General features: G+C 48.9%; 1 protein-coding gene across 2 annotated transcripts in view; it reads left to right on the top strand.

The window, feature by feature from the left end:
- Positions 1-20,761, top strand: part of VCL (vinculin) — a 349,916-nt gene that overhangs the window by 101,793 nt on the left and 227,362 nt on the right. For both annotated transcript variants that reach the window (XM_078642750.1, XM_078642749.1), the window contains exon 2: positions 2,170-2,240. In XM_078642750.1, coding sequence (XP_078498876.1) covers positions 2,170-2,240 — 71 coding nt within the window. The remainder of the gene's footprint in view (positions 1-2,169; positions 2,241-20,761) is intronic.

Below are 20,761 nucleotides of genomic sequence, written 5' to 3'. Positions count from 1 at the left end.
AGGAAAGCAGAGCAAATGGACCACAGAAGAAGTGATGCCTGCAAGGTACAATGTGGTGTCCATACTACTCTACTTTAATATCGACTCCAGAATATCATGCTTCTAGAATATCATGGCCTAAAAATCGAGAGGCCAAGCATGGGTTTCTTTAATGCACTCCACGTGTACGTGTGTGTGTGTGTACGTGTGTGTGTGTGTGTGTGTGTGTGTGATATTAAGGTATGGGGATGCGTGTAGAATAGTAAAAGTATACTTACCGATGTGCGCATATCTTCTCAAAATGTTGGTCCATGATATTTTGATAGCACAAAACTGTAGTCGATGTTTCAACATACAACTGGTACTCAATCTGTGGCATGCAAGATATTTAATTTAGACGGCCCTGGTCGTATGACAACCTTTATTTTTTATTTTGTTTATTTTGGCGGTTTTGTATAGCCCGAACAAGACCCTTGCGGGTATCAGAGCGCTTTACAGATCAGGTATAGGTAATGGCATATAAACACATATAAATATAAATACAGTGGCATATATGAATACAGTAAGAACTGGGAACAATTAAAGATTAGCACAAAGCTGCAGTAGTGTATAGGACAAGTTCAGGTGAATTTGGCCATGAGAATTGATTTAACTTCATTTTTGAAATAGGGCGTAGATAGGTTAAGTCTCGTTTCTGGTGGTAGAGTGTTCCATATCCTGGGTGCCATTCCTGAGAAGGTACGATTGTATGTTTTTTTCTTGGAGAAGCGTTGAGGTTTCAGAAGAAGATTGTTGGAGCTCCTGGTAGACCTGTTGCCACCTGAAAGTACTAGTTTTTTCCGCTAGGCTGCTCTACATTTAACTACTGGTAAAGGGTTTTTGATTCAATCTGGGAGCTGGCCTGGCTCTAAGCAGCCTGGTTGTGCTATGATTATTCATGTTTGATACAGCCATGCCCAAACACTTGATAACTGGGCAGGTAGCCCTGTGTGATCGGTTGCCTGTCATTCTTCGTTCCTAGCACTACTCTGCAGACCCAGATAGATAGTTCTTGAGACCTATCGTCATCACAAAGAACAATCTGGCATTTGGGATCTCAAACAAATTTACTCCAGCAAGATCTCCTGCTCTCTTCGAGGGCAGAGCACATCACACGTTTAAACAGAGATTTCTTTACCTGCTAGGTCAATGCTACTTGAATATAATGACTTGTGTAACTTTGTCTGATGGCAGTGTGTCCCCCCCAACCCCCCTGCTTTTCCTGAAATGAAGCGTGAATGACACATAGCGTATAGCCATACATTTTAAAACACTTAACCTTTCTGCCGAGTATCGAAAAGGCTGGTTCTCTGTTTAGTTGGTAACTGTACTGTTCAGTAAAGGGTCCACATTATCTTTGGCTACTTCGCATATAAAGGAAACCAGCATGGGCAAAAGCCAATGGCTCTCGCTTGACCATAGTTCTCCTGACCTAATCATGCCAACAGCTTCATTTATGCACTTAAAACAGAGGCATCAACTCTGACACTTCTTGTCTTTCATCCAAGGACCTGTCCTCCTCCTATGAGTGGACCTCTTGAAGTCAGTCAACTGTAGCGAGTCAGAGCTCGCTGATATCACTTTACATCAGCATCAGAAATTTGACTGAGATCTGGTAGTCCCTGGAAAATCCTGCCCTCTGTGAGGGAAGTTTAGTTGATTCAGTGTGTTGCCCTTTCACTCTTGATATTGTATGTCCATTCTTTTAAAACCCTACTCGGGTTAACTGGAGGGCTCTACTTTTTTATAAAGCTTATCAGAAATAGTTAATTATATCATAAATGCAGAGTTTACAGTAACTCACCTCACACATGTGTTGGTATGAGAGAGTCTCCGTGCACTGCTTTTAGTAATGAAGAGGAATTGGGCTTCGTGGCTGGGCCTAGCAGGATGGTCAATGGCATTCAGCAGAAGTCTTTTTTAGGCTTTGAATAGTTAGTTTGATGGTATAGGATTGGTTTCGACCATGGAAGTGGTGCTTTCGTTTTGTGGCACATTGTGCTGTGGCCAAAAGTTGCCTTCTAAGCAAGTGCTGTGATGGAATATCCGCCCTGCTGTTCACATATATGTAATGCTGATGCCTATGACCTCTGTTCTCTGTCATTCACTTCCGCCCCGCATTTATGGTTTTGTTTTTATGGCTTTCCTTAGGTTGGGAAGGAAACTGTGCAGACCACGGAGGACCAGATCATGAAGCGGGACATGCCTCCAGCATTTTCCAAGTAAGTTCACCTGGAAACCCTGTCCTCTGCTAAAGAATAATGTAAGGGCAGTTCTATCTTAATCGCTATGTAGTACAGCGTGAAGGCTTAAAGGGTATTTGTGTTGTTTGTGCACAAAAATGCAAGAGACACCAACGTTGGCACCCACTGTGTTGTACATGGTTGGAGGCATACACTTTCCTTTAGTGGCCTGCCAAGGAAGCAATGTTTTTTGTGCAGACGAGGAGATGCACTGACATTGTTCTGTGTTATATAGAGTACTGGAGACACCAGCATGCTCTATATGTTAGATGGGTGAAGACAGAGGCTCCACCTTCAAAAATCACCCCAGAGGATGGACGGTAAAGGACGTATTCTAAAGGCATTTTAGAAGGGACATCACAGGAAGTGGCATTTCAGGTAGTGGTTTCACAAAAATGGCAGTACAGGAAGTGACCTTTCTGGAAACAACACCACAGGAAATGAAATCACATCACCTGTGGGACTTTCAGGACTGCATCAGACAGACGTAGGAGCATAGGTAACACTCTTGTGTAATGGTTAGGAATGCATAGAGATATGTATTTTGCTCTGGTTCTGGGTCAGGTGGGTTGCCTGGAGTGTGTTTGATAGGCTGGTACTACAGCGGTTGGCGGTGCACGGAAACTGGAAGTGGGTGCTAGGCTAAATATGGGGTAATGAAGGCTGCAGAAGGTGGCAGCTCACGGAGGTGACTATGGAGTTGGTGCATACATTGATAGTGAGGGACTAATACAGGGGTTTGGAAGATGGATAGAGGCTACTAATCTGGGACTGGCACGAGGATTGTTAAGTGTCGCACATTGTGAGATGGATGCTAGTGCAGGTGGGTTGTGGTTGCAGACCGGATTTAGCTTAGTTACTGAAGTAGAGTAAAGGGTTTGAAGAGTCTCTGTTTCTCTCTTTCTCACTCTCTCTCTCTCGTACTCACCGGCTCTGCTTCCCAGGAGACAGGAGATGGGCACGCGCAGCATGCCGGAATCTGATCAGGTCGCGCGCGTGAACACCCGCTCCGATTCTGTAATGCTGTTCACAGTCGCAATGGATCAGGACGCGCGCACGCACACACACAGACACGCGCACACACACACAGACACGCGCACACACACACAGACACGCGCACACACAGACACGCGCACACACAGACACACGCGCACACAGACACACGCGCACACAGACACACGCGCACACAGACACACGCGCACACAGACACACGCGCACACAGACACACGCGCACACAGACACACGCGCACACAGACACACGCGCACACAGACACACGCGCACACAGACACACGCGCACACAGACACACGCGCACACAGACACACACGCGCACACACACACGCGCGCACATCCCCCCTCACCCCTCCCCCACTCGCCGGGCTCTTTACGCGTGTCCCTCTCTCCCTCGGCAGCGGGTCAGTCTCAGCAGCAGGGGGGCTCTCCACGAGCACGGGAGCTCCGCTAGCTCACACGCTCACTTCTGGCTGGCTTCACGGGCACAGGAGCGCGGGGTAGGCTCCCGTCTGCTTCCTGTCTTTTTGCGGCCCCGCCCCCGTCCCAACACAGGTTGCCTGGCTTCCTGTCCAAGCCGGGCTGCGGCGGTGAGTTTCTCAATACCTGACTGGTTCCTTCTGTATCTACCTACGTCTGGTTGTTTCTTTCTGGCCCTCACTCTCTTTCTCTCTCAGACTCCCCTCTTCATTATTTTCTTCTTTCCAATAGCTGACCTAATTCCTCTCTTACTCTTGCCCTGTCTTTCTCACCTTGACTTCGATCTCTCATTCTATACTACTTTACTTGTTAATTAGGTTACAAAATGTGCTTCAGTGCCACAACCTTGTGCCTTGCTAAACCTCTTAAGCAACACTGTGTGGGTTCAAATGCTCATGAAGTTCGTAATGTGCCAAACCAACTTCAGAAAAAGGCAGTTGAATATTACGTTGCTCATTGCCACTTTTTTTTAGTGCTGCAGTAATACCAGGATTAGGGCGCAGACTGTATTCCGTGTTGTGTGGTAATAACGCCGCTCGCACAAATTCAGCAGACCAGCCGTATATCTACGGCGGCCCCTGGTCTACCTCGGTGCCATGCTGCCATATTAAATTAAGTCACCCCCGCCACACACATACACATGGCTTACCACCCTGTCTTTCCACTCACCTGCCAGCCTCCGCTCGCTTCCCCTGCCCCTCTGCCTATCCATGCCTCTCGCGCTCCTGCCCATTAGTTTCTTCTCCCTCCCTACCCGCTGTCTCACTCTCTTCTCCCTTTCTATCGCTGTTCCCCTCTCCCCCTTACGCTGTTTCCCTCGCATCTATCGCTCTCCACCTACCGCTTGAGTCCCCTCTTGCTTTCAACCGCACTCTTCCTCTTTCACCGTGCCTCTCACCCTCTGTCTATCCATCCAGTCCCCTCCCCTCTGCATTGCTCCTTTCTACCATCATGTTCCCTCTAGCCCTTCTTTTCTAGCTCTCTCCCCTTCATCCCTTCCTCTGTGTTTCTCTCTTTCCTCCCCATATTCCATCCTCCTGTTCACCGTGCCTTCTCGTTCCTGCTTTAATTTGCAGCAATATTTTCCTGTGCCCCCCCACCCCTTCATTTGCCATTTTATCTTCCCTTGCTGTTAGTCGCTATACAATTATAGCTTTCTCCTTTACTTCTCTACATAAAGGAAATTAACGTGTTCAGTACACACGTGCTCACATTTCTTTTGATTAATCTCAAGCTTTCCCACTATGATTACAGCATTGTTCCAAGTCTGTAAAACACAAAGTTTCCTATTCATGGATTTTATTTGACAACCTATCTCTTTTTAAACAAGCATTTACAGTGCCATATGTCTCGCATTTGCGAAAGTTTATGCTATTGGCATTGTAAATGACAATGCCTTTTATTTATTTGTTTAACAAACAAACACATTAATAAAAGGCATTGTAATCTACAATGCCAATAGCTCAAACTGTAGTAAATGCGAGACCTATTGCATTGCAAATGCTTGTTTTCTTTCTTTTGGACTCCGGTAATTATAGTCATGTATTTATAACATGAAATATAAAACTACAAATGCAGATAGTAAAGTAAAAACTGAATTGCACAAGCTCCTCACACGTGACTTAGAAAAATGTCCAGTCACAGCTTCTGACTTTCTCTCTGCCTCTTTTCCTTTCTTTTCTATATCTTCTTTGTCTTCAGCACTTTCACTCTGCTCTTTTCTCAGCCCTTCCTTCCCTCTACCACTCCTTCCCATGTCATCCCTTATTACTTTCTGATTTCTGATTTACTATTTGTTATTTTATGTTTTATATTACACAGTATTGTTATAAGGAAGCCTGTTTGTAGCTCTGCATCATTAAAAAGTTATAGGTGAACATTTTCATGACTCCTCCCGCGAAGTCATTGTTTGCTAGTTTTCATGACTCCTCGCTCTGAGTCGCCATTTATCAATGAGGGTCCTGGAGGTGATAACCTTTAGTATAAATTTATCATTGGACTTCATAGTCAAGAGAAAAGTTCCTAATGGTAACCTGTTCTTTGTTAGAAGGGCATGTCCCTATGGCATCGAGAAGGTTGATAAAACCTCTTTGAAACAGCTCATTTTCAATTCCCTTTTAAAAGATGACAAATATGGTTGGTTTCGTGTATCAGACTTAGAAAATTCTACAGTTTGGCACTTAGTCCTCTGCTTTCTTATCCTGTGTGTCTTTTGAGTAAATCTGGTTTGAACAGTCATATTTGCCTAGATTGATCCGACAATGCAGATGATGTATCGCAGGATTACGTTTAACAGGTAGTCCAGGGCACACTGTGCTTTAAAAATTTTGTACAGTAGCATAATTGTTTAAATCACCTTGATTCAGTGAAGTTCTTTGAGAGCTTGGGTGATGTGTTCCCACCTTTTGAGATTAAGGCATAATCTGTGTGCTCGGATTTGTATCCTCTCCATTTTCAGTATATCTTTCTAGTGTGCTTTTAAATAAATTAATTTGCAGCAGTGGAGTCGTGAGAGGCCCAGGTTCCTAGTGTGTAAGCTAGAGGAGAAGGAGAATCCTTTTAAGCATCACAAGATGGAAATTCATTTTTTCTTTACGATTGTTTAGATCTGGTGTGTTGTCTTTTTTTTTTTTTTTTGTAACTGTTGGACTTGGCCCTTCTGGCAGGTTCACCCCTAAACTTTTTGCTTTGTGAATGTGAATTGGTGGTAGTGATTTTTGGTTTCTGCGCACTTTCACGGTGTCCCAGTGGAAAGTGCCTGCGCACTATGAGTGGTGGAGTAAGGTTGGCCTGCCCTCCCATAGGAATGCATGGGGAATGTCTGTGTCCCTGGTAGTTCCTGATGCGTGAGGTGTGCATGCTCGAATTTGGTATGTGCGAACTCGTGAGAGTGAATGCTTCGCAATGATATATGTGGCATGATTGTGTCTTGTGTACAAATGCCACTTCTAGGAGTTGGCATATTAGTGTAAAATATGCCTGGAGTGTGATTGGCTGGAGCTGGCTGGTGAGCCTGGCTCCAGGAAGGCTGGATGGGTCTGCCCGGTGGTGAGTGGGATATTAGCATGCTGATGGCTGGGGAGGAGTGCACCTGTGTCCTAAATGAGGCTGGGTTTTCCCCACACAATGCTGGCTCCGCCCCCTGTGGTGCGTCTAATGACCCTAGCCCTGCCAGTGAATAGAGTGAGGGCTGAGCCCATCATGGGTGCTCCAAAACCAGCTGCGACTGGTTTCTCCCCCACCCTGCACCTACAGACAAAGGAATGTGGTGTATAAAAATGGGGCTGTGTCCCCACAGAGGTTGTTCCTTTCCAGGATCCTGCCTGAGGGGGCTGCTGCTGCTGGGCCAGAGGACCGCCAATTGGATTGTCTCCCTGCCTGGAGACCCAGTGAGCTGGCTCTGGGCCCAGCCTTGCCCCCCTGCCTTGCTGAAAGACTTTGCCTGGACTTTGCTGGCTTCCAGCGCCTGGAAGCGCTGCATCTGGACCTCTAGCGCTTGAGAGCGCTCTATTCCGCCCCTAAGCGCTTGGGAGCGCTTTTTGCACAGCCGGTGCCCACCCGGCATTTGCCCGTCTATTTTGCCGATTTTAAAGACCCCTGGCAGGTGCCCACCCCGCCAGGGACCTTGCCTCTATGTTTGGGGCCCGAGCGAGTGCCCACCTCGCTTTATAGTTTAATTGAAGCCGGTGTCCACCCGGCAATTGCCCCGCAAAGTGCGCGAAATTGTCCCCAGGGCCGCCCGGCCGCAACCAGGAAGTCAGGCAGGCCGGGGGCGGGACTGCGGGACACCCAGTGACATCATTTCCCGGGCCGCGCTCTGATTGGCTGCCGGCCCGGGACCTGACTAGAGAGAGTAGAAGCCCGCAACCGGCACCTTCCACGGAGCTCCCAGGAGTGCGGGAGAGCCCCGTGGTGACCGGCTTAAAGGAGTAAGAGCCCGTAGTCCCCATCGAGAGCGCCCAACACGCCGCCAGCAGACGGAGCCCCGGGAGACCCAGCAAAGGAGCCGAGGAGGAGCCCCCGCCCCCCAGAGTCCCGGTGAGTGCTGCTCTGTGTCTCCGGTGCTGGGGGGCTGTCCTCTGCATGTCGAGCCTCCCCCGGAGGGACTCCAACGTTCGAGGGGCATTGCGGGAGCGGAGAGCCCAGAGAGGCTCTAGCGGGCAGCATGGTTTCACGAGCCTGAGAGGCTCCAGGGGCAATTACTGCTAGAGGGGGCCTCGGGGCACATTGCCGGTGCCCGCCCCCCTCCTGCTAAGTGCTACCTTTGTTTTTGGGGGCACAAGTGTATTTCGAGTCCCCCACGAGGGACTCGACGGGGCAAGTGTTCTTAGAGCCCCGAGGCTCAAGGGGGCATTTTGATTTACTGAGAGCCCACGAGGGGCTCAGGCGCCACAAGTATCTTTGAGAGCCCAGAGAGGCTCAGGGGCCATTTATTTACTAGGAGCCTGAGAAGCTCCTGAGGGCCCAGTCAATTGTTTAGAGCCCAGCGGGGCTCCCACATTGGCCCCATTGTTGTTCTTGAGCCCTGGAAGGCTCAAACATTGTTGCACTAGTTGCTGAGCACTTTGTGGGCAACTTCTACGTTTAGGCCCCTGGACACTGGGACACAGGGCGTCCTAGCCCTAGAGAGGCCAGTTGGCCTATGGACAGTCACAGGTGGTGACTTATGTGAGTTTGGCGCAATTGTTCTTTTGCTGCACCTCTGAATGTGTTTTAATGCGTCATGTGCCTTGTTGATACACCTCTGAATGTATGTTATGCATCATGTGTTCTGTGCTTATACCCCTACAGGTATTGTGATACTTAGGTGGTTGTTTTTCTTCCTAGTACAGGTGGTGCTCGTGAGGTCCTGGTTACCAGTAGATACTGGTTGTGTGCTCTATTTTTATATTCTGTGCTACAGTGAGTTCTATGCTATGTTCTAAGTGCTATTTCTAAAAGTGTTACTTCTAAAAGTGCTGATTCCTGACAGTGGTCCAGGTGGCCCTGTCTTGTACATATCCCCTGTAAATTCTGCCTGTGCCTGTTGGCACATTGTAAAGCGTGTGTTTTTATCTAATGTGTTTTGGTGTAATACAAAGGCTATTTTTATATAACCTTGTGTGGAGTTTCCTTTGTGGTGGGCCTTTGGGTGTTGTTGCTGGGGTGCGTGCGCAAATACTTAACTCACATCGCCTCCAAGTTTAGCCTTGCTGCTCGCGCCACGTTACCTAGAGGGTGAGCAGGGGTTATCTTGGCGTGTAACTCCCTTGCCCTGACTTAGGAGTGGTGGTCTCTGACTGACTTTGGGGCAAGCCCTGGCCAGCCAGGGATCCCATTTCTAACATTGGCGGCAGCGGAAAGGATAAGGATTTGTGTTTGCGTTGTACCACAGTGGCAACTGGCCGCACTACAAAACTCTACATTTTTAGATAATCACATTTTGGGGATTATTGTGTTTTTGGTGAAGTTCCATTATTTTTTCTCCTGAAGAGTGTCATTTGATAATTGTGTCCAGTACATTTGTCCCCCGCCCTGCGCCCAGAGTCGGTACCTGTGTCACGTGTGGTCAGGTTGAGAAGTCAGGGGTGGTAGAAACTGCCTTACCAGTCCGAGGGGAGGGTTGTGTGTGGATGAATGGTGTGTTGCCCTGGACAAATGAATGTGAGTTCTCTTTGATAGGGAGCTGCTTTAGACTTTGAATTGTGTACTCTTACTTGAGACTGTTAGGTCCCCTGTGTTGCACGTGTCTGTGAGCATCCTGCCAAGATGGAATCTTCTTTTAACCTCTGTGGCCTGTTTAGGTACAGTATGCATGAGTTGGTGCAGTTTTGTGAGGAGAGAGACATCACAGTGAATGAGTCAGACACCCAGTCCAAGCTTAGGGATAACCTGATCCTATGGCAGAAGTTTGACTGGGAACGTGAGCACAGTGAGAAAGAGAGGGCCCGGGCCTCACACCATGTGGGTGGTTGGTCTGTGGGGAGCCCTGAAGAGTCTGAAGAGGAGGATGGAAATGACAGTGGATGGGCACCAGCAGATAGTGAGGACCCCATAGATAGGGAGTCCCTTGCTGGGTCCAGCGTAGGAGGCAGCGCCTCATCCCTTTACTTGTCCCCAGAGGCGAATAGGAGATTAGCCTTAGAGGAGAAAATGGCGTTATGGGCTCATGAGTTGAGTCTTAGGACATTGGCCCTTGAGCAACAAAGGCTAGAGACTGAGAAGGTCTTAGCGCAGGAAAGGATGGCGGAGGCTGAGAGGGCCTTTGCCAGAGAGGGATTAGCTCAGGAGGGTAGATTGTCCCCTGAGCGCAGTTTTAATTTTCTGGATTCCCCAGGGAGGGTTGAGTCCAGTGGTGGCAGCTATTTGAATCTCAGTGCAGGAAATCCCATTCCCAGTTCCCAGAGTATGGTACCTGTTTCCCCAGAGGAGGAGTATAGGTTAAGATTCCGGGGCAGTAGGAAACTGTCTCACAGTCTTGGGGGGGAGTTTGTGGATGAATGTCAAGATGCACTGTCTGATTGGTCAGTGGTTCACACGGAATCTGATTTTGTCAAATTGTTTGATCTGGTTCTCAGAGAGCAGGTGCTCAGCAGTTGTTTGCCAGGGTTGCGCCAACACTTGTTGGAATATGGGATGACTGATCCAGAAACCATTGCAGAGGAAGCAGAGCGCTGGGAAAGGGCCAGAGGTTTAGCAGAGTCATTAGTGAGTAATTCTGAAAGTAGTGGTTCAGGTATCTTCCAGCCCAGCGAGGTGGAAGAGGCTCAGTGTAGCCCAGCTAGGTCCCAGTATAGTGAGAGGGGTGGAGAGGCTGACTCCCTGGCTCAGTGGAGCAGGAGTCAGTGGGAGGCTGAGAGTCCCCAGATGCCCGAAGCCCGATTTCAGAACCTGGGTGGTTTCTTGAGGGAACACCAGGGTGGGGACCTAGGCTGTCCTGTTAGTACACTTGAGGAGGATCTCCTAGTGTTTAGGGAACCTGGAGCATCTGTAACTAGAGCTCCAGGGGTTCCAGTGTCCGGCAGTGCTACTCCAGGAGGGAGGGCACAGAAGTCCGAAGTGAGGAGTGATTGGGGGATGAGTTTCCCAGTGGATGCACCAGTGGACCAGGGACTAGCCAGTTGGGCTAGACCTTCTTGGGGGGGACCCGGGTGGCGCCACTTCTGTTCTGGGAGATCTGCGCCAGACAGACAGTCACACGACCCATGGGTCATGTGTCAGCCTCAGGGGGATGGTGTGTGAATCCCCAGAAGTCCTGGAGTGCCAGGCAATTATTCCACCAAAGGTTCTAGATCCGAGGTTGGAAGGCCAGGTTCAGGATCGGCCTGACCTGAAGGGTGGGACTACTGTAATCACTGTCCTGACCAGTTCTTCTTCCAGAGGTACCGTCCCGGTTGGGAGGGAGCAGGACTCTGGAAGGGGTGCAGAGGGTGGGAGAGCCCATCTCTGACCCCGGTGCAACCTGAGGGGTTAAACCCTGGGTTGGAATGGCGTGCTAGGTGTACCCCTCGCCGGAGGAGGAGGAACCCTAGGAGAAGAGGTAGGGGCAGGGGAGTCTTCCCTGAGACTCCTGGTCCGCCTGAGGTTGTAGACCCCAGGCTGGAGAACCAGTGGCAGTCTAACCCTGTCTTGCAGACAGGAAGAGCGGAGAGTGGCTACTATGTGCCAGGGGTTACTACCCCCCACTCTGCGAGTAGGCAGGAACCAGTGGCACCTGGGTAGCCTAGGGCCTGGTCCTGGCCGAGGACAGCTGGAGAGTACCAGTGGGGTAGCCCAGTTAGTCCCTACAGTAGTTTTAGAAAGAACCCCAGGGGTTCACCGTGGCATAGAACAGGAGGGTGTCCCTGCATTTGCGGGCCCGCGTCCGTGTTCTATCGCCCCAAGCAGGGAAGTCCATCACGGTGGTGATTGTTCTCCCCTGCGTTTTGGCTGGAAGGGGGTTGTGTTGGACTTGGCCCTTCTGGCAGGTTCACCCCTAAACTTTTTGCTTTGGGAATGTGAATTGGTGGTAGTGATTTTTGGTTTCTGCGCACTTTCACTGTGTCCCAGTGGAAAGTGCGTGCGCACTCTGAGTGCGTGGAGTAAGGTTGGCCTGTCCTCCCATACGAATGCATGGGGAATGTCTGTGTCCCTGGTAGTTCCTGATGCGTGAGATGTGCATGCTCGAATTGGGTATGTGCGAACTCGTGAGAGTGAATGCTTCGCAATGATGTATGTGGCATGATTGTGTCTTGTGTACAAATGCCACTTCTAGGAGTTGGCATATTAGTGTAAAATATGCCTGGAGTGTGATTGGCTGGAGCTGGCTGGTGAGCCTGGCTCCAGGAAGGCTGGATGGGTCTGCCCGGTGGTGAGTGGGATATTAGCATGCTGATGGCTGGGGAGGAGTGCACCTGTGTCCTGAATGAGGCTGGGTTTTCCCCACACAATGCTGGCTCCGCCCCCTGTGGTGCGTCTAATGTGGTGCGTCCAATGACCCTAGCCCTGCCAGTGAATAGAGTGTGGGCTGAGCCCATCATGGGTGCTCCAAAACCAGCTGTGACTGGTTTCTCCCCCACCCTGCACCTACAGACAAAGGAATGTGGTGTATAAAAATGGGGCTGTGTCCCCACAGAGGTTGTTCTCTTCCAGGATCCTGCCTGAGGGGGCTGCTGCTGCTGCTGCTGGGCCAGAGGACCGCCACTTGGATTGTCTCCCTGCCTGGAGACCCAGTGAGCTGGCTCTGGGCCCAGCCTTGCCCCCCTGCCTTGCTGAAGGACTTTGCCTGGACATTGCTGGCTTCCAGCGCCTGGAATCGCTGCATCTGGACCTCTAGCGCTTGAGAGCGCTCTATTCCGCCCCTAAGCGCTTGGGAGCGCTTTTTGCACGGCCGGTGCCCACCCGGCATTTGTCTGTCTATTTTGCCAATTTTAAAGACCCATGGCAGGTGCCCACCCCGCCAGGGACCTTGCCTCTATGTTTGGGGCCCGAGCAAGTGCCCACCTCGCTTTATAGTTTAATTGAAGCCGGTGTCCACCAGGCAATTGCCCCGCAAAGTGCGCGAAATTGTCCCCAGGGCCGCCCGGCCGCGACCAGGAAGTCAGGCAGGCCGGGGGCGGGACTGCGGGACACCCCGTGACATCATTTCCCGGGCCGCGCTCTGATTGGCTGCCGGCCCGGGACCTGACTAGAGAGAGTAGAAGCCCGCAACCGGCACCTTCCACGGGGCTCCCAGGAGTGAGGGAGAGCCCCGTGGTGACCGGCTTAAAGGAGTAAGAGCCCGGAGTCCCCATCGAGAGCGCCCAGCACGCCGCCAGCAGACGGAGCCCCGGGAGACCCAGCAAAGGAGCCGAGGAGGAGCCACCGCCCCCCAGAGTCCCGGTGAGTGCTGCTCTGTGTCTCCGGTTCTGGGGGGCCGTCCTCTGCATGTCGAGCCCCCCCCGGAGGGACTCCAACGTTCGAGGGGCATTGCGGGAGCGGAGAGCCCAGAGAGGCTCTAGCGGGCAGCATGGTTTCACGAGCCTGAGAGGCTCCAGGGGCAATTACTGCTAGAGGGGGAGTCTGGGCACATTGCCGATGCCCGCCCCCCTCCTGCTAAGTCCTACCTTTGTTTTTGGGGGCACAAGTGTATTTCGAGTCCCCCACGAAGGACTCCAACGACGGGGCAAGTGTTCTTAGAGCCCCGAGGCTCAAGGGGGCATTTTGATTTACTGAGAGCCCATGAGGGGCTCAGGCGCCACAAGTATCTTTGAGAGCCCAGAGAGGCTCAGGGGCCATTTATTTACTAGGAGCCTGAGAAGCTCCTGAGGGCCCAGTCAATTGTTTAGAGCCCAGCGGGGCTCCCACATTGGCCCCATTGTTGTTCTTGAGCCCTGGAAGGCTCAAACATTGTTGCACCAGTTGCCCAGCACTTTGTGGGCAACTGCTACGTTTAGGCCCCTGGACACTGGGACACAGGGCGTCCTAGCCCTAGAGAGGCCAGTTGGCCTATGGACAGTCACAGGTGGTGACTTATGTGAGTTTGGCGCAATTGTTCTTTTGCTGCACCTCTGAATGTTTTAATGCATCATGTGCCTTGTTGATACACCTCTGAATGTATGTTATGCATCATGTGTTCTGTGCTTATACCCCTACAGGTATTGTGATATTTATTTATTTATTTATTTCAAGGGTTTTATATAGCGCTGCTGGACCCTGGAGTATCAGAGCGCTTTACAACAGAGTTAGACACAATAGGATAGAATAGCAATATATGCGGAATTAGCAACGGTGATACTTAGGTGGTTGTTTTTCTTCCTAGTACAGGTGGTGCTAGTGAGGTCCTGGTTACCAGTAGATACTGGTTGTGTGCTCTATTTTTATATTCTGTGTTCTAAGTGCTATTTCTAAAAGTGTTACTTCTAAAAGTGCTGATTCCTGACAGTGGTCCAGGTGGCCCTGTCTTGTATATATCCCCTGTAAATGCTGCCCGTGCCTGTTGGCACATTGTAAAGCGTGTGTTTTTATCTAATGTGTTTTGGTGTAATACAAAGGCTATTTTTATATAATCTTGTGTGGAGTTTCCTTTGTGGTGGGCCTTTGGGTGTTGTTGCTGGGGTGCGTGCGCAAATACTTAACTCACATCGCCTCCAAGTTTAGCCTTGCTGCTCGCGCCACGTTACCTAGAGGGTGAGCAGGGGTTATCTTGGCGTGTAACTCCCTTGCCCTGACTTAGGAGTGGTGGTCTCTGACTGACTTTGGCGCAAGCCCTGGCCAGCCAGGGATCCCATTTCTAACAGTAACCATATCCCAGGATTTTCTTTTTAACTGCTACTTACTCCCTCAACCGCTTGAATGGGAAATTACTTGTCCGTGTCTCATCGATTATCAGGATTTCAGTTTTTGGTCTGTTCAAGTGGAAATGACTTCTTCGTCCTCTGGTGAATTTGTTTCAGATGTATTAAATTGGTTTCCTAATCTGAAGGCTTGCCCAGATGCAGATGAATGTCAATAAAATTTGTCTGCATTTGGAATTGCAGTCTGGCATGTTAATGGCATTTATAAAGTGTGTGTATTTGGGCACTGCAACAGTACCTTTCAAAATTACTAGCACGGATAGAGCCAGGTGTTTACAGAGTTTGAATTTTAGGATACTGAGCGATGATCATGACCGCTGGAATTATCTAGCTGGGGCGGGCCTAATTATGCAGCATGGTTGACTAAATTATGTGACCAAATAAGTTAAATTATGCAGCATTTTGCAGCTCATTTTGTGATAGTATTACCTCATTATTTTGTAATATTAACACCTTGTAACACTATCTGGGGAAAGGTTTCACCTCAGTAGCAGTCTGAGACACACAAATACCAACCAGCTGTAGAAAGATAACCATTCAAACTTTACGAAGGGTCTTCCTCCATGTGGCAACACGTGTTAACCACATATTTCGTGAATTTTGAGGAATTTGAATAACAAACTATTTTGGTAAAAATGTGCAGATAAAGCAGTAAATTATGGATTATGTGGCAAATCCATAGTTAAGTGGATAACGCTGCAGCCGCAAAATCGCAAAATTCCAATGACCATGGCTATGTTTCCAATTGATGCTGGCAGTTGTCTCCCAAGAAGATATTACAGTCATCCAGAAATTTTTTGAAAATAGATAGATCTTGGACTCACAGATTCACCAGATAATCAAGTATGATGGCATGACTCACAATATCGAAACCCCAGAGAAGCCAAGCAGTACCAGGGTGGCTACCTTGCCCATGTTATTAATCACTATGGCTTTATCACATGGAGCCACAACTACCACCTCCATGCTCGTACACAGCCGAAAGTTAACCCGAACAAGTGTAAAATCTTGTTGGTTTCAATAACCGCCTGTAATCAGGCATGCTTCTTTTCTTGATGAGTTTGGCAAGGTATTACAGCTGATAAATGGTATTTGAGTTCCCTAGATTTTCCAGATCCAGAGAATGCTTCTTTAACAAGGGTGTTTACATGCACTGATTCAGCCTTGCATAGACTTGGCCTCTGCATAGGGACAGATGCAAATGTAAATATTGGAATCGATAGGCGGAAGATTGTTTTAAAAATGTTTTCTCTGTAACAGGTCATGGGGAACCAGAAGGGATGTTCAGGCCCTTTAGTCTTGTAAACTTTCCATCCTCTAACTTTTCGAAATTTGCGATCTTGGTATTTTGCAGCTTTATATACTTGCTCCACATTTATGTCAGTGAAGATTCATCAGGGTGCACTTTCAAATTGGTGCCTGACATGCTTTGAAATGCGATGGTTATTTCTCCTCAATGTCAGATTGAATATTGAGCATCTTGTCAAAGAATGGAAGCAGATTTTCAGTCACTCTGAAGTATTGTTGGTCATCTTTGTTGCTGCTTGAAAGATTTTAAACAATTATTTTGTTTGATTTGTCGATTGGTTAATTCATTCCATATAGTGCACATTCAGCGCTCTCTAAGGAGATGCGTGTTCACTTCTCCAATGGACTTTCCAGGCTAGTATGTTGGCAGCATCTTGAGACTTCTATAGGGTCCCTCCACTTTTCTGTAGCATCGCTCCTTTTCTTTTTAGGTTAGTCAGATGTGTGTCAACCATTTATTTGTGACTTTAATGTCTGGTTTGGATAATTGTAGGCAAAGGTGTTGCTGTAGCATTCTGTGTCCTTGTGAAGTTCTGGTGGAGGGAATGGAAATATACTAGGGTGGCTAGATTGGAGTCAGCTCAGTAAATTGGGCAGACTCCTGGTGGTTTCTAAGAATTTGGTTGAGGACAGGTCCTTCCAGTGGTTATTACAGAGGCAAGAGGTGGTTTACTGTATCCTTTTTGGAATTATGGTGTTTTAGTCCTAACAATGGTTATCAGGTTAAGGTCCGTGAAAGATATTGCTGTAAAGCCTGGCCTAGGGTGTTCAGGGCACAAGAAGTTAAAGGTATGGCCTGCAGTGTATTACTTATGCCTACTACCCCAACTGGCGGATAGACCATCAACCAGGACTCTTCAGCCATCTCTTTTCTGGGCTTTTCATTTAATTTGACTCCAGGTGTAGCCCATCTCCTTACAGTCAGCCTTGAGGCCTCGACATCAGATGTTTCTTGGTCTTCCTCTTTTCCTTTTCCCTTGAGCGTTCCAGGTTAGGGCTTTTGTGTGGTGTTTAATGCTGGCTTGCGGAGAGTGTGACCTTTCCAGCCCGAGCGCCTATTCATGATTTCTTTATGAGCAGGGAGTTGGAAAGTTTGCTGCCATAGGCCATTGTTGCTGATCGTGTTTGGCCAGCATATTTGGAGGCTTTTCCTCAGACAGGTGCTGATTAAGGTTTGGACTTTGTTGGTGGTGGTCACTGTTGTCCTCCGAGTTTCTGCTCCATTCACTTTTATCCTCCGAGTTTCTGCTCCATACAGAAGGACAGATTTCACATTGATGTTATAAAGCCTGATCTTGATTTGCAGCATTAGGTCCTTAGAGCTCCAGATCTTTAGCTGAATAGAGGCAGCCCTTGCTTTGCCTATTCTTCCCTTGGCATTGGCATCTGTGGCGCCCTTCCTGTCCAGGACACTGCCCATTATAGGTGAAGGCCTCAACCTCTTCAAGCAAAACACACAAGATGATGGACGGAATGTTGTACAATGGCAAAACATTCACCCCCAGTCACAGATCTGGGTTTAATCCATCGTTATTTTGCTCACCAAGCCACCCCAGTTCAGACATGGCCATATGCAAATCAGTCTTGACCCTGTGCCTCGTGGGAACAGTCCAGCCCGAACTGCCAAGCCATGTCTTTCCTGGACCGGAATCAAGCATCCTAGGACCGGCTTCTGCCTATCAGCCTTCTTCAGCCAGGATAGCTTGACTCCAGTGGCTTAGTGAGCACGGGACCCACGTCTGGGCATACCCTTCCCTCATAGGGTGAACAACCTCTTCAAGAGCATCGCCTGCAAAAGTTGTAGCAGTTGTGCTGGCTGGATTTTAGTTTTTCCGCTGTGGATGTTTAGGCCAAGTTGTGATGATGAGGCTGCCACTTTGTTGGTCTTCTCTTGCATCTGCAAATGGGTATGGGATAGTAGGGCCAGGTCTTCTGCAAAGTTCAGGTTGTGGAGCTGCGTCCAAGGTGCCCACTGGATCCCATTTCTTCTCCATCCTGTGGATGTCTTCATGATTCAGCCTTTGGCCAGTAGAAGAGAAAAGGTGAGGGTAAACAACCCTGGTGGACTCCGCTCCTCACTCAGAAGGCTTCTGTGAGTTGTCATCCATTGCTAGTCTTTCTCTCGTAAGAGTATCTGATGATTCTTACAAGTTTATCTGGCACACCGCTGTGGCAGAGGAGTTTCCAAAAGGTCTCTCTGTCCACGCTGTGAAATGCCTTCTTATAGTCGATGAAGTTGGTATTTGAGGAGGGAGTTGCATTCTATTGATTGCTCAGTGATAATGTGCCGTTTGCAATCTGGTCAGTGCAGGATCTATCTTTGTGGAAGCCAGCTTGCTAGTCACGTAACTGAGCGTCGATTTGTTCATTCATTCTGTTCAGGATGACTGTTGAACACTTTGCCTGGGGTTGAAAGAGTTATCCCTCTGTAGTTGTGCCGTTACCCAGGTTACCTTTCTTGGCGATCTTGATCAGATATCCCTTCTTCCAGCCTGATGGCATCCTTTCCTCTTCTCAGATCCTTTCAAACATGGGGTAGAGCATGTCTACTGATGTTTCAATGTCTGCCTTCAGTGCCTCTGTAGGAATGTTGTCCGGTCCTGCTGCCTTCCCATTTCTCAAATGTTTGAAGGCTTGCCGTATTTCTTCCTTGGTTGGTCTGCTGCAGTCTATTGGTAAATCCTTGCCTGTTGGCTGTATGTCTGGTGGAGACTGCGGCACGTGCTGGTTCCGCATTTCTTCATAGTGCTCCACCTATCTTCTTTGTTGGCCTTCTTTACCCATGATAGTCTTCTCAACAGGTCTTTCTGGCTTGCTGAAGAGTTTCCTTGTTATGTTGTAGAGTTCTTTCAAGTTTCCATGGCTTGCTGCTTCCTGGGCTTCTGTGGCAAGACCATCGAGGAATCTTCGATTGTCTGCTCTTAAGCTTCTCTTTGCTTCCTTGTTTAGGTCTCGGTGAAGCGAGCGAAGCTCGCTCTCGCCAAAGACCTATAGTCAGCGTGTCAGCTTTCCAGGAGGAGGACAGTCCTGGCCGCGCGCAAGGCGATTTGCGCCGGCCACGCGCGCGTGAACGCGCTGTCCTCCTCGGAAGCTGAGACGCTAGCAATACCTCCCGCTGCTTGCGCATGCGCCGTGCCCCATGGAAGGTTTCGGCTTTACGCATGCGCCGTGCCCCTTACTGCAGCACCGTCAGTGTCCTGTTCCTTGTACTCAGACTGGTGTTACCGCTGCCAGGACAGACCGTTCTCTTCATGCTCTTGGGCACAGGACACACTCCTTGCATTTAGGACACAACCCCTGCCCCTGCTGCTGGGCCATAGGACAGGCTCCTTATTCTTGTCTGTGACTCACCTGTCTGAGCCTCGGTTCCTGCTCCTGTTTCTGGCCGGTGACTTTAGAATATGCCTAGAGGAGCTCTGCACCGAGTCACCCGGGTGTGCACAGGCCAGAGACGCCCACGCTCTCCACAGGCCAGTGGCACAGCTCGTGTGCATACATCCAGGTACTGTCGGGGAGTACAGGTCGAGGCACCCCCCATAGTGTACACTGTTCCAGTAATCAGCAAAGTGCACAAGTCCGGTGAAGCACTAGGACTGTGCGTTGGGTGTAAGCAGGTCTGCCTCTTACTGGCCAAACTTGGGGTCGATGTGGCGAGCGGCGCGGCCCACACAGTGTCCACAGTGGATGGAGAGTGGGCGGACTGGTGGCTCGCCTCCCGGTTAGTGATGGCGAGAAGCAGGAGAACCCCCATGTGCTGGTGCTGCATGGAGGTGCAGAGGTGAGTGCAGTTTTATCAATTTATGTCGCCATTTTATTTTGAATAGCGCTTTCCATGACGAGCAAGGCTTCAGAGCGCTTTTTAGGCAATTGGGTAACAGTTACTCTTTTTTTGTGCTTAGTTGGTAGAATCAGTGTTTTCTTGGGTGTCTGTGGAGCTTATTAGGATGTGCGTGAAATGCGTCGAGCATGGCATGAAGCTGAGCTATGTGAGAGGGGCAGAAACACGTTTCCACAACGCTTTAAATACAACAGTGCACGTAGTGGGGCAATCTAGAAAAATCATTTGCACACACTCTAGTCCCTGGCCCAACCCCGCTCATAGTCTGGCCTCGTATACAGAGAAACATTTTAGTATCTTTAAACATATTTGAATGGAGTTTCTACAGTATACAACCTGAAGAGAATCACTTCTGGTTGTTCCTAAATTTGGCAGTGTAGAAACATGAGGCACTACACTGTAGCGTGGCTTTCCCAGGATCACACAATTTGGCTAAGCGGGGACGCTGGGATTTGAGCCTAGGTTTTCACTTGGCATTATTCAGCCACACGAGGTATCTGCACCGTCTCTACTTTTGCAGAAAAAAACATTGTTTAGTGTATTAATAAAGAGTGGTCATTAGAAACTTGCATGTCGAATTTGGAACCACATGCTAACCAACCTGATACTACATAAGACATGGCTGTCCAAATAGTTAGATAACCCCTATGTTATTCAATCGCAAAAGAGCAAGAAAGCTCATTTTTATGTTGGTGTAACTGGCATTCAGTGACTTATTAAACAACACTTGTGTATGCCGCCATGCACAGTAAAAATAAATCTACAGATAAGCTTCCAATAGGACTCCGTGTTACCAAGGACGGAATGCTTTACTATTAATCATTGTTGTTTTCAAATAGGAGTTCAATTGCAGCAACTGAGGAGAACCAGGACACCCTTAACAACAACAACAAAAAGCATTTTCAATGCATAGGTCCCGCTTTTACCACAGTTTGAGCTATTGGCATTATAAATGACAATGCATTTTATTTGTGTTCAGAAAACCTACATAGTGTGCGTTTATGCACAGCTTGCAATTTTCAAAACATATAAATAAAATGTATTGCTATTTATGACGCCAATAGCTCAAAC

The sequence above is a fragment of the Lissotriton helveticus genome, chromosome 5_1 (assembly GCF_964261635.1).
Source record: "Lissotriton helveticus chromosome 5_1, aLisHel1.1, whole genome shotgun sequence".
In the NCBI taxonomy this organism is placed as follows: domain Eukaryota; kingdom Metazoa; phylum Chordata; class Amphibia; order Caudata; family Salamandridae; genus Lissotriton; species Lissotriton helveticus.
Note: the sequence above shows the minus strand (reverse complement) of the source record. Positions and strands in the feature narration are given on the sequence as shown.